At 36.9% G+C, this 13,833-nt stretch overlaps 1 protein-coding gene and 1 long non-coding RNA gene across 6 annotated transcripts; both read left to right on the top strand.

The window, feature by feature from the left end:
* On the top strand, window positions 2,109-3,119 carry LOC109711944. 3 transcript variants are annotated; one of them, XR_002216727.1, is made up of 4 exons: window positions 2,109-2,127; window positions 2,480-2,575; window positions 2,801-2,942; window positions 3,048-3,119. It is a non-coding gene; the product is annotated as an uncharacterized LOC109711944 (long non-coding RNA). The 3 variants fall into 3 exon arrangements; XR_002216726.1 differs by lacking the exon at window positions 2,109-2,127 and adding an exon at window positions 2,168-2,186; XR_002216725.1 differs by lacking the exon at window positions 2,109-2,127 and adding an exon at window positions 2,342-2,360.
* Window positions 4,358-10,165, top strand: LOC109711904 (probable RNA-dependent RNA polymerase 1). Of its 3 annotated transcripts, none has more exons than XM_020235267.1 (5): window positions 4,358-4,375; window positions 5,023-5,561; window positions 6,040-7,931; window positions 8,375-8,525; window positions 9,069-10,165. In XM_020235267.1, exons 2-5 carry the CDS (start codon window positions 5,034-5,036, stop codon window positions 9,897-9,899), a joined length of 3,402 nt encoding a protein of 1,133 aa, XP_020090856.1. In that variant the 5' UTR covers window positions 4,358-4,375; window positions 5,023-5,033; the 3' UTR covers window positions 9,900-10,165. The 3 variants fall into 3 exon arrangements, with proteins under 3 accessions (XP_020090856.1, XP_020090855.1, XP_020090854.1); XM_020235266.1 differs by having other exon boundaries at window positions 4,363-4,382; XM_020235265.1 differs by having other exon boundaries at window positions 4,368-4,411.

The following is a 13,833-nucleotide window of genomic DNA, read 5'->3' as shown; positions in this document are numbered from 1 at the left end:
TTTCTCCTTTACAGGATGTCAATCGGTATGAATATTCAAAATTTTATCCTAATCCGAATTCACATGAAACAGATATATATTCAATATTAAATAAATATGAATTCGAATATAAATTTTAAAAATAAAAACTCGATGGATATAGTTTCAGATATGAATTTTGACTGTACCCGACCCGAACCTGAACCCGACTCGAATCCGAATTTATTTTGTATTATATATAATAAAAACTCGACGGATATAGTTTCAGATATGAATTTTGACTGTACCCGACCCGAACCTGAACCCGACTCGAATCCGAATTTATTTTGTATTATATATAATATAAACTCGACGGATATAGTTTCAGATATGAATTTTGACTGTACCCGACCCGAACCTGAACCCGACTCGAATCCGAATTTATTTTGTATTATATATAATAAAAACTCGACGGATATAGTTTCAGATATATATATTGACTGTACCCGACCCGAATATATATATATATATATATATATATATATATATATATATATATATATATATATAACAGTTTCATATTATATTTGAATTGGTATTTTAAAAATTTAGATTTAATATAATATATTTTGAAATATTGAAAAAAGAAATAATTATTTCGGGTTCAAATTTTTGGGTTCGGGTTAGGGTTCAGGTTTTGGATATTTGGTCAGGTTCGGGTTTGGATATGGATTTTTAAAATCCGTCGGGTTCGGGTTTCGGGTTTGGAGTCGGCTTTTTAAAAATTCGCTCGGAATCCGACCCGTTGACATCTCTAACTCTATTTTTAATGTTAGGCATTTTCTTTTTCTCTTCGGAATTGAGCTAGAATACTTTTAGAAGCACCAATCCCTTGGTGCTTTTAGGCCCTGTTTGGATGGGGGATAAGGGGTGGAATAACCCCTTATTCCCCACTTTATACCCAAATCGTTAATTTTTTATCCAATAATAGTAGTTCTCGAGTATTTGAAATAATCTGATATAACTATTCTCACCAATACCTTCATTTTCTATATATAACTATTCACTATTTTTCTTATTCAATATTATCTATCCAAATGCTATATTTCTTATCCCCGGGAACAACCCAATTTTTATCCAAATGCTATTTTTTTTATCCCCATACTTGTACCTATCCCTGTTAACTGCAGCGTTTGGTTAGGGGATAGGGATAGGAATAAGCCCTTATCCCCCCCTTTATATCCAAACGCTAATTTTTTACCTGGGAATAGTAGTTCTCGGTTATCCCCACCAACACCTCCATTTTCTATATAAAACTATCTAAAATTATTCTTATCCCTGGGAACAACCTAATTTTCATCCAAACACTATTTTTCTTATCCCCGTATTTGTACTTATTCCTGTAATAGCTAGTTCTTACTTATACCCGAACCAAACGGTAACACATGACTTAGGTTTCTAGTCCTTGGATCTACTCTTTGATTACTAATAACCCTTGGATTAAACACTATTCCACCTACTACCACCTACCACCATTATCCCAACCCTACATCTCTCTATCCAATGGCTAAAAACTCAAAAGCACCACCTTCTTGGTGCTTTTGAGAGTATTCTAGCTCAACTTTATATATATATATATATATATATTAGGTCACTTTGTATATTAAGTTTTCAATCGTTAGATCTGGCTACAGTGCTATCGATAGCACCAGACACTTGATGCTATCAAGTTTTCTGCTGTTAAATCAACCTCTTTGGACCATTTCACCCATAAGATCATACTATTCAACTAACTACCCACTCAACCCTAAGGGACCACTATTAACCTAATCGGGGACCACTATCATTCTAACCGCACATCCCTTCATCAAAGGGTCGAAAACTTATGAGTACAAAGGGCCTATACTTGTAAGAGTATTCAATTTAGTCCTTATTAAGTAGCATAGAACGCATAATTGGCTTTGATTCATTCTGTATTAAGAGTATATTATATATATATATATATATATACTAACAATTTCTTTTGACCAGGAGCTTAAGTGATTAATCCCGGGACCAGAAAAAGAAAAGAAGAAAAAAAAAGAAAAGAAAAAAGAAGCTCTTTGGCTAAATCGAGAATCCATATCTTGGATCTATTAAACTGTCTTAAGGCCTGTCGTGACGGCTAGTGTTAAGTTTATATATTGAAAAACCATTCTCTTATCAATTTAGGTTGCAGAGATAGAAAGGTTGTTTGACATTTTGAGCTCTTCTTTGGGCCGAAATATAAAAGAAAGAAAGAAAGGCAAAAAAAAAAAGAAAAAGAACTCCATTCTCTTTAGTTTTTTGCCCTTCATATATATATATATATATATTCAATTATTTATTCTCTTAAAGAGATATGTTATGCAGAGATTTAAACTGTAAGCTCCTATTTTTATGCTGTTACTAATTTCTTGAGACATTAGACTAGGTCTATGTGTATGTTGGAGCTACTTATGAGTCACCATGGATGATGGACAATTGATTGTGCTTGAAACAGGTAAATGGTGAGATCTACAACCATGAAGAGCTGAGGAAGCAATTATCCAATCACAAATTCAGGACCGGAAGTGATTGCGATGTTATTGCTCATTTGGTGAGAAGGCCTGTCACTTTATTCTCATAATAATCCTCACTATATGTTGGTACTGAAATTGTGCACAAACTAATAATTCAAAAAGCACTAAATGATATTTTCTTAAAAAAATTTATTATTATTTATTATTTTGTATTCAATAGTTAGAGTATCTCTTCACTTAATTTCGAAGTTGGAAGATTATAGCATCTCACCTAAAGATCGACATGGTCTTCTGTTTCTTAGTATGAAGAACATGGAGAAGACTTTATTGACATGTTGGATGGGGTATTCTCGTTTGTGCTGCTCGACACTCGTGACAATAGCTTCATTGCTGCTCGAGATGCAATCGGAGTTACACCTCTCTACATCGGCTGGGGACTCGATGGTACTTTGTTGAAACTTAATCAGCTCTCAACTTCATGTATATATTTCCTGTTTTCCTTTTTTTTTTTTTTATCGATCTTTAAAGTAATTAGACTACTGGTACCAGGCTCTGTTTGGATATCATCTGAAATGAAAGGGCTCAATGACGATTGTGAGCACTTTGAGCTTTTCCCTCCTGNATTATACTATTCAACCAACCACTCACTCAACCATACGGGACTACTAACATTCTAACTGTACATCCTTTCATCTAACGATCGAAAATTCGATAACACCATATACTTGATACTTAGCACTAGATACTACCAATACTAGCATATATATATATATATATATGGAGTTGAGCTAGAATACTCTCAAAAGCACCAAAAGAGTGATATTTTTGAGTTTTTAGCCATTGGATGAAGAGATGTAGGGTTGAGATAATGGTGGTAGGTGGTGGTAGGTGAAATAGTGTTTGATCCAAAGGCTATTAGTAATCAAGGAGTAGATCCAAGGGCTAGAAATCTAGAAGCACCAAGAGCTTGGTGCTTCTAAAAATATTCTAGCTCAATTTTATATATATATATATATATATATATATATATATATAACCAAAATAATTTAGAGAGGAAAAAGTTTTCATCCATTAAAACTTTTTAGAAAAAAATAAAAATCAAAAATTTTGGAGGGCAGAGAAGGTAAGTTATTCCCAGAATTTCTTTACGCGCGACGTGGCCACTGATGGTGGGGTCCCGCGACTCACGTCATTAAAAAGTCGCCTCCTCAGCGAAGCGTTTACTACTTAGAAGTGCACGCACTCACTCACTCACTCACTCACTCCCCCATTCTCGTCGCTCTCGCTCCCCTCTCCGCATGTTTTCCCCTCTTCGAGCGTCCTAAAAGTGAGATTTTTACTCTTCTCTTCGTCGGGATATCACTCTCTCTTGTAGATCTTGTTGTGATCGTCTTGTGAGGTAGCTCGTAAATTATCGGATTCTTTTTTTTTCGATGTTCTTTGTTGTTACGTACAGTAGCATAAAGGTGCGATTTTTTTCCCTTATTTACGGAAATAATCGCATTTTTTAGCTAATTTTGGTAATTTTTCTTCTCTATCTGAGGTTTTTTTCCGGTGGATTTTCATGATTCTTTGTTTTCTTCCTTTGTTTCTATGTATTGTAGAAAAAAGGTGCGATTTTTAGTGGGTTTTCTCTTCGTGGGAAACCACTATATCTCTCATAGATTTTGTTTTGATCTTTCTTGCAGTGGAGCTCACAAATTAGTGGATTTTTTTGGCCATTTATGGTAGTTTTCTTCCTCATTTGGGTTTGATGATGCTTGAGATGACCGACCGTCTCTAGAGCAAGTGGCAAAGGGCTTGGTGATTGGTATCCGAGGTTTCAAGTTCGAATCAATTAGAGCAAGTGGCAAAAGGCTTGGTGATTGGTACCCGAGGTTTCAAGTTCGAATCCTAATTGATTCATATTTTCAGTTAAGTTTATTTTCTAAATAAAATAAAACGAAGCGGATAATGTGTTACCTATCTATTAAAAAAAAAAAAATGATGCTTGATATGAAACGGGGCTCTCGCGTTTGATTCTTTATAATAATCGGGAGTTCTACTAATTATAGCCATCTCGTTTTATTTGGGATTTAACTGGAGAAATCTCTTGTTTCTTCTTGATTCAGATTAGATACATAATGTCTTTGTCAAAAAACTTTTGGTATTTATAGTAAAAAAATGTTGTGCCTTTGAAATCTTATGGCTGGAGATAATCTCGAGGAATTTTGTTGCTCTCGGTGCTATTTTTCATACTAATTTTGTTTACTGTGATCATCCTTAGCTTGTTTACTCTCTGTTTGGAGAAAAGTTTTAAAATGAACATCATGTATTTGATGCTAAAAGAAAGCTGTTCTCCCCATAAAAAGTTTTTTTTTTTTCTTTTTTAAGGGAGATATCCAGATTCAACATGTTGATAATTGTGCTTGCTAAACCTCTGCTTCTTTTTCACGAAGATTGTAGTACGAATCTGTCGAGTCATTCTTGTTTTGTTAGCCTATCATCGAATTAAGAAATGCTACGTTTTTATCTGGTCCTTCAGCAATTGAAGTGATGGGAGGCAAGATGGTTAATATTTACGGTTTCCCGCTACATGCTACCGCTTGTTATGCGAAGAAAGTTTTGGAAGGATTTATAGGCGGTGAATCAGTCTATGCGCTCCAGCTTAGACAACCAATAGTAACTACTCGAAAGTCGGAAGCTTATGCTTCGGTTCAGTTCGTAACAGAATGGCAAGCAGAACTAATAGTTAACATGGCTGACAATAGGCTCTTGAGGTGTCAGGGATATTATCTCATGGCTCAATATATGGAACGCGACATTGTGCCGAAGCCTAGATCTTCACTATTTGTTGTAGAACGTACAATCGTTCACTTTGGCTGCCCGGTTTCGAAAAGAAGCTTTTGTGTTCTCTGGAGTGCTTACGATGTTCATGTTACCTTTGGTTTTAATTTGAGGAAGTTATACCTTTTCTTCTCCATGGGAGGTCTCGAATACAAGCTCGAGCTTTCTTATGAAAGCATATGGGAGATCCAGCTACACCGCTCGTCTTATCAAGGTTCACAGTTCCTTTTGATTCAGGTTTGTCTCTCTCAAGTATTTTCTGTGTTGAAGTCATATTTTTTCTTTAATATTTTAGTGCCAAAATATGATAATTAATTTCTCCTTCTTTTTTTTTTTCAATTTCCCTCAATTTATAACAGTTATACATCATCCTTCATATGCTGATACTTCCATCTGTCTATTTATTAAGTCAGTCAACAGAATAGTAGATTTTGAGCCGCTTTCCTATGCATTTTGCATTTGCTGGAGGGGAAGACCTTAATATAGATTTTAATCTATTCTGCTAACAGAACTTTACTTGTATGATATATGTTTTTCTCTATTTTCTATAAATGGGCCAAATACCAGTTAAAAATATAATGGTATCAATCTTCTCTGAAATTGCCATTCGACTCTTGCACATTACTGAAAACTTTTACAGCAACCAGGCTGCCCTTGTTCTTTAAATCCTTGCTTGACAGAAACTGATTTTCAGTTCTGGTTTTTGAAACTTCAGATGGCAGCTGCACCTAAAATTTATGAATTGCCCCTTTGTAGTTCCGGTCTCGTACACAAAGATCCTTTTCTAAATTATTTTAAGGAAACTCCAGATGATCAGTGGATTAGATCAACGGATTTTTCGCCCTCATGCAGCATGGGACAGTCATCTGTAATATGTTTGCAGCTGCCCTACGACTACGAACTTCCAAATATCCATGAATACTTTGTCTTTTATGAAGAATTTAACGGCCATTATGAACTGAACGGAGGATATTCCTACTCTTGCAATATGGAGCTAGTCCCCATCGTGGAACCTCACCCATGGATTCATGTGCCCTATAAAATACTCTTCAAGATCAATCAAATGGTCCAGAACGGGATCATCAGTGGTCCGACACTTGATGACGAGTTCTTTAGATTGGTCTGCCCTTATCTTGTGCCTGTTGATTATATAGTGCACGCCATAGAAAAGATGTCATGTTTCAAAAAGACCTGCTTGGATCCGGCTAACTGGCTGTCTAAGCAGTATCTAAAGTATGAACAATCAGACTGCCCTCCAAAATCGCCTAGAATTTATTTGGATGATGGGTTAGTTTATGTCCATAGGGTTCAAGTTACCCCTTCTAAAGTGTACTTTTGCGGGCCAGAAGTTAACGTCTCCAATCGTGTGCTACGGTATTTTTCGGATGAAATGAATAATTTTCTCCGGGTTTCTTTTGTTGATGAGGATTGGGAGAAAATGTACTCAACCGATTTGTCGCCATGGTCTGTTTCTTCAAATGATGCAAGACATACAGCACTTTATAAAAGAATATTGTCAGTCCTGAGAAATGGTATTGCCATTGGCAATAAGAAGTTCGAATTTCTCGCCTTCTCGTCTAGCCAGTTGCGGGACAATTCGGCGTGGATGTTCGCTTCAGGAATTGAGGTGACCGCAAATCACATAAGAGAGTGGATGGGTGACTTCCGAAGTATCAGAAATGTGGCTAAGTATGCTGCTAGGCTCGGCCAATCTTTCAGTTCCTCCACGGAAACTTTATGTGTTGGCAGGCATGAAGTAGATATCATTGATGATGTATATAATGGGACAAGTTATTGCTTCTCTGATGGAATCGGAAAGATTTCTGCTGACTTTGCAAGAAGAGTTGCTGCAAAATGTGGCTTGAAGCGTTCAACTCCTTCGGCCTTCCAAATAAGGTATGGAGGCTATAAAGGTGTTGTGGCCGTCGATCCAACTTCTTCTAAGAAGCTTTCTCTGCGAAAAAGTATGTCTAAGTATGAGTCCACAAATATGAAACTGGATGTCCTCGCGTACACCAAATACCAGCCGTGCTTCCTAAATCGACAGTTAATTACTCTTCTTTCTACCTTGGGAATCAGGGATAGTATATTTGAAACGAAGCAAGAAGCAGCAGTGAATCAGCTGGACAAAATTTTGACTGATCCTGAAATGGCTTATGGAGCGGTTGAGCTTATGTCTCCTGGTGAAACAACCAATGTTCTCAAAGAACTGTTGCAATGCGGGTATAAACCCGATCGCGAGCCTTTCCTTTCGATGCTGTTGCAGGCATTTAGGGCAACGAGGCTGTTGGAACTGAGAACTAAGTCGAGGATATTTGTTCCAAAAGGGAGGGCGATGATGGGTTGCTTGGATGAAACCTGCAAATTAGAATACGGGCAGGTCTTTGTTCAGATCTCATGCACTGGGATCTCGCAGTTTCAAAATAGTGGCTTGTATATGTTTGCTGAGGGCGAATTGGACGATCACACGGTTGTGGTGAAGGGAAGAGTAGTGGTTGCTAAGAACCCTTGCCTCCACCCTGGTGATGTTCGTGTTTTAACGGCTGTTGATGTTCCTGATCTGCACCATATGGTCGATTGTGTTGTCTTTCCGCAGAAAGGAAAGAGGTGAGGTGCTTTTTTTCTTTTCTTTTCCTATTATTGTTTGTTTTCTTTGAATCTTAATCAATTTTACTGACTAGATCATAATCCTTTCAAATGTATCTTCTTAATGTTTTTAATTGTGTCTTTCCGTGTACTACAACTTTTTTTGAGAGAACCGTGTACTACAACTTATTTTGTCTTCTTGAACTACAAATGACTGTCTTGTATTTGCAGCACTAAGTTAGGCTTTTGACTGCGAAAACATGCATTCTTTTGTAGTTATTAGTTGTAAGGCATTCCGGGCACTTAGTGTAAGAATGCTTTCTTTAGCATGTTGTTGAGTAATGCTTTTTTGTTTACAAACTTCTTTCATCGGCATATCATTGGCTTCCTGTTCTTTTGGCATTTGCGCATACGTAGTGTATATGTTCTACCATTTAATTTCTAATTTGTTTGTCATTATTCAGACCCCATCCTAACGAGTGTTCGGGAAGTGACTTAGATGGAGACATATACTTTGTCTGTTGGGACCCAACACTTATTCCTCCTCGTATGGTTTATCCTATGGATTATACTCCGGCACCAACAGAGACCCTAGATCACGATGTTTCTATTGAGGTAATACTGTAACAAATTAAAAGTGTGATTCATCCTTTCAAATTACTCAATGACTGCATATACATTTACTCTTTATAAAACAATTTGGTTTATATGCCAATGTATCTGCAGAAACTCTTTCAAATGGAAATTTGCAAGAGAGTTTAGATGTATAAAGGTCTTGTCAAAGTAGCCACAACAGTTTTGGGTCTTGTTTGCATGTAACCCCTGCAAATAGGCGAAGATATGCAATACTCATATAAAGTTGGTATTTTTGAGTGTGCCCGTTAAAACTTTATTTATTTGCATTTATCCTCCTCCAGGAGTTTATATGCAAAATGTTTTTTGCATAGATACCCCTAGTGGGACACACATCAAAATAAGCGAGCTTTTCAGTATATGTATACAAATACCTACTTTGCAAGGGTATTTGTGCAATTTCATGTGCTTTCAGGAGTATATACTGCGGAAAACTCAATATCTCTATGTAGTGTACAAATATATATACCGTTGATCCTTTGTGGGAGATATTAACTGTCTATCATATGTGGTTGCGGTACGCAGGAAGTGATGGAGTACTTCACAAACTATATTGTCAACGACAGTTTAGGAATCATTGCGAATGCCCACACAGTCTTTGCTGATAAGGAGCCACTTAAAGCTTTAAGTGAGGCCTGTGTAGAGCTCGCAAAGCTCTTTTCTATTGCCGTCGACTTCCCTAAAACAGGAGTGCCAGCCGAAATCCCGCATCACCTCCACGTGAAGGAGTATCCTGATTTCATGGAGAAACTCGACAAAGTTACCTACAAATCAACGGGTGTTATAGGAAGACTCTACAGGGCGATCAAAGAGAGTACACCCCAGTCAGACAGTATAAAGAAATTCACAAAGGAGGCGGCAAGGCGGTCTTACGACCCTGATATGGAAGTCGACGGCTTTAGTGATTACCTCGATGAAGCTTCTTCTTTCAAGGATGATTATGATTTCAAGCTGGGGAACTTAATGGACCATTATGGGATTAAAACAGAGGCCGAGATACTCAGTGGCAGCATTTTGAAGATGGGAAAGACCTTTACCAAGTATAAAGATGAAGAAGCAATTACGTTGGCGGTAAAATCATTAAGAAAAGAAGCGAGGTCATGGTTTAAAGATATGAGTGGTGATAACGACCAGCGCGAAGATGACTTATATGCGAAAGCATCAGCCTGGTATTATGTTACTTATCACCCGGACTATTGGGGTCGCTACAATGAAGGTTTGGACAGGCCCCATTTCCTTAGCTTTCCTTGGAGTGTCTACGACAAGCTGGTGATCATCAAACAAAATAAGATAGAGATGAGGAAGAGGCAAGCTGAATTGTCTTCATGGATGGAGCAAGGATTGAGAATCGTTTGAGAGAATTGAAGTCATTTTGGTGATCTATGTGTACACATTGTGTACATATGAAATAATTATTAGAGTGTGCTTGTGAATCAGTTAAAGTAGTTAATATGGTTGTGTTGCAATAATATTGTGAACTTTATTAGTGTGCGCTTGTGAATCAGTTGAAGTAGTTAACATGGTTGTGTTGTAATAATATTGTAAACTGCTTGGCTTGTAATATTTTCCACGTATTATCCCCGAAACAGCAAGCTTGTATTAATTCGAAACATATTCCTTGAGCTTTCCTTGCAAGAATTTTTTTTTTTTCTTTATGAGAGCTGATATCTTCATTGATACGCTGGCCATGAATTTGCTGTGCAGATCTAAAGCAGCACCTTGCGGTGTGATATGCTGGCCATGAATTTGCTGTGTAGATCTGAAGCAGCACCTTGCGGACTAACACGAGGTACCTAGTAAGTTTTTTTTCTTCTTTTTCTGTTCTTTTGGAAAGTGGTAGGTAGACCTGCTTACCAGAATAATACTACTACATGAAATTATGTACATTTCCAAGGTTTACATATGTAGTTCTCTGGTAATTCATTTCAAAGTCAAAAAATAGGTCTCGATGAAATAACTCGAGCTAGAATTTAGATAGAGAAGTAGCTGAGGAAGATACCAATGGAGATTTGATTCCGATTGCAATTGATCTTGTAATCTTTGAGGCATATTGAAAAATCCTGCGATTTCGCTCCAACCAAATGCACCAAAAGAAAGCCATGATGAGATAGTCACAGCCAGGCTGCAGTTCCTTCAAGAAAGAATATCTGACGGTGCGCCACCAATCAGTTAGATGTAGTGAACCTGCGTGGGTGAGGTTTGTCCTACGAAGGCGGAGGGCCAGAACATCTACTGTAAAGGGACAGTAGATTAAAAGATGATTACGGGTTTCATCGGAAATTCCACAAAGAACACATTTTCCGGAGTTTAGCCAACTTCTTTGGGCCAAATTATCGACAGTAAGTATTTTATTATGAATGGCGAGCCAAGTGAAAATCTTGATATTCAGAGGAATGGCTTGCTTCCAGATCACAATACGATGACCATACCTAACACCCCTGTTGATTAGAAAACCGTGAGCTGATGAAATAGAGAAGCACCCCCTTGAGGCCCATCGCCGCATGATTTTATCTGATTCAAGCGAAAATGAGATGGAGTGTAGTTCATCATATAAGTCCTAGAGCTCTTCTTCTCCTTCTCTGGATCGGTCACCCCTGGTTGAGATGTACTATGAACGCTCAGCATAGTTTGCGCCAATGCGTGCATTCGGGTCAATTGCAAAAGAAAAGAGGTTAGGGAATCTACAATTGAGAGAGGTCTTGCCCAACCAAATGTAATTCCAAAAGGGGGCCAATGTGCCTTTTTTTCCTTGGTTTGTTCTGTACAATGGACTTTTTTAGTGACTTTTTGGTTGCCTTCGGCTCTTAAGGAGGCCTCAGCTGCCTCCATCTTGTACGCCTAGTTCATTTTCCTTAATGAATGAAGCAGGTAGCTTGCTACCTATTTCTCAAAAAAAAAGGGGGCCAATGTGCCATCTCCAATCTTAAAGAAAGTAGAGATAGAGAAAATAATAGCCAGTTTATCGATAGTTTCCCAAAATGGAGAGGCTTGGCTAATAGGCTCCACCAAATGGTTTTCACGCGACCCAACTAGTGAACTTCAAAACTAAGAGGGGGTCATGCTATTTTTGAGCATGAAATGATTCAAGCTTTGGTGTTTGATCGTGGTTTGTTTGTTGTATGTACATATTCGATGATCCGACACTCATGTGAAAATGTGCTATTCCATCGCGAGCACTCGCTGTTCTGTACATTACATCCCGAATCCCTTGGTCATTCATTTTTTTTCATCTGTGGAACTCAACATGATTCAATATCTTTACTATTTTCTCATGTGACACTCCATGAAAATCCTCCTATTACCTGAATCTCTGCAGGACTCACGTAAAATCGAGTTCCGCACAATCGCTACCCTTGTCGAATCAATGCATGTTAAAAACAAGCATAGCCGACCCGACCCGACCCGACCCAGCTCGCGTGTCAAAATCCACACTCAACTCACAACTCCAGTTGCAGCCATTTAGTGGCAGGGAAAAAAATACTAGTAATAGTACAACTGAGAGCATCTTCTTCTCCTTGACTCTGTGGGTCCTCATCAAGTCAATTACCAAATAAAATATATTTACTTGGTGAGCAAGATTTGGCTATATTTACTTGGTGAGCAAGATTTGGCTTTCGGTGTCCTTTGTAACTGAAAAAGATGAGCCCCTCCAATGAGAGCAGCGAAGAATCTTTTTTTTTTTTNTTTTTTTTTTTTTTTTTTGTTCTCACATATGATAACAGTCCATTAAAATCCTCGTGGAGACTCAGCATAATATCGAGTTCCGTACAGTGGCAAGCGTATTGCACTCGTCGAGTCCACATTAACGACCACGCCCTTGTCCTTCGTAACTGAAAGCATCTTCTTCTCCTTGACTCGGTGGGTCCTCGTCAAGTCAATTGCCAAATAAAATCTCTTTACTTGGTGAGCAAGGTTTGGCTTTTGGTGTCCTTCGTAACTGAAAAAGATGAGCCCCTCCAATCAGCGAAGCGAAGAATCTTTGATGCATACATGGTGATGGAATAGAGAACTTAGAGAAGCGATTCCTATCCTCAAACATTGTTTTTTTCTCCTTTTTAATGTGAAGAGAGAGGAACCTACTCTATTGTTTAATCATATGCACTGTCTTTTTTTCTTTGGATATGTCCATGCAAATTAACCCCCAAGTTTGTATGATATAATAAGTTGTATAAATCCGGCGACAGTACTATTAAATATTGATAGCACCAAGCACTAGATGCGATCAAATTTTCTGATCAATTATTTTGATCATTTTTATTCATTAAATTATACTATTCAATCAACCAACCACTCACTCAATTCTAGGAGATCACTGTCATCCTAACCATACATCGCTATAATCAAGGGCCGAAAACTTAATGACACCAATGACTTGGTGTTATTAATAGTATTCTAGCATAGTTCCGAGTTATACAGTAATATTTTATTTGGTATGAAAATTCTCTATTATGATTGTAGCTATATATATGCATGTGGTCAAAAATTTCAAATGACTTCGCATATTCAGCTTATTTTAAGTTGTTTTTCTCAAAATAAGATTATTATGAATGCTAAGACCTTTCCTGAAGTAAAAAATTAAAGTCTTACCTTTTAATTAAACAAGAAATTCAGGTAAAACTCTTACCTTATATGAAGAATAAGTTATTATCAGGTAAAAATTCAAACATTTTATTTTATTTAAAACAAAATAGTAATTTATTATTACTGTTAATCAGTTTCTTTTTTGTGGACTACTATACGGTGAGATTTGAATCCTTGCTCGTTAGGCAAGCAAATTTTTCTGGCTTGCCCCTCTCCTGGGCCCACCAGAAATAAAAAAAAAAAAAAAAAAGAAAACTTAATGATGAAGAGGACTTCAAGTTGACCCAAGACCTGCATAATACGATTATTAAGCTTATGTAGTCTTGATAAATCTTCTATAATAAAATTATTAATTTACCCATCTCTTAAAAACTAATTGATTTGTTTATTTCTTTGACTATTTTTAAAATCTAACCATATAAATATCATAACACTATACGTTTCCTTTTCAAACTTCTTTTTATTTATTTTTTTTTTATTCTCAGTGCTTTTAAAATACTCTTCAAAAATAATCGCTTTGTATATTTATCCTTGCAAAATTGAGTGAACAACTTATTATTCTAAATTTTAAACTTCTTTCTAATATATATTTAGAGTTAATTTCTTTTAGTCTAGAAATAGTTTTTAATTTTATGAAAACGAACTACTTTGGCTTTTTTAAATGCCACTCCTAAAAATTTTAGTAATAAGATTTAATCCTCTAAAATTT

Source organism: Ananas comosus, linkage group 6 (genome assembly GCF_001540865.1).
Source record: "Ananas comosus cultivar F153 linkage group 6, ASM154086v1, whole genome shotgun sequence".
Classification (NCBI taxonomy): Eukaryota; Viridiplantae; Streptophyta; class Magnoliopsida; order Poales; family Bromeliaceae; genus Ananas; species Ananas comosus.
Note: the sequence above shows the minus strand (reverse complement) of the source record. Positions and strands in the feature narration are given on the sequence as shown.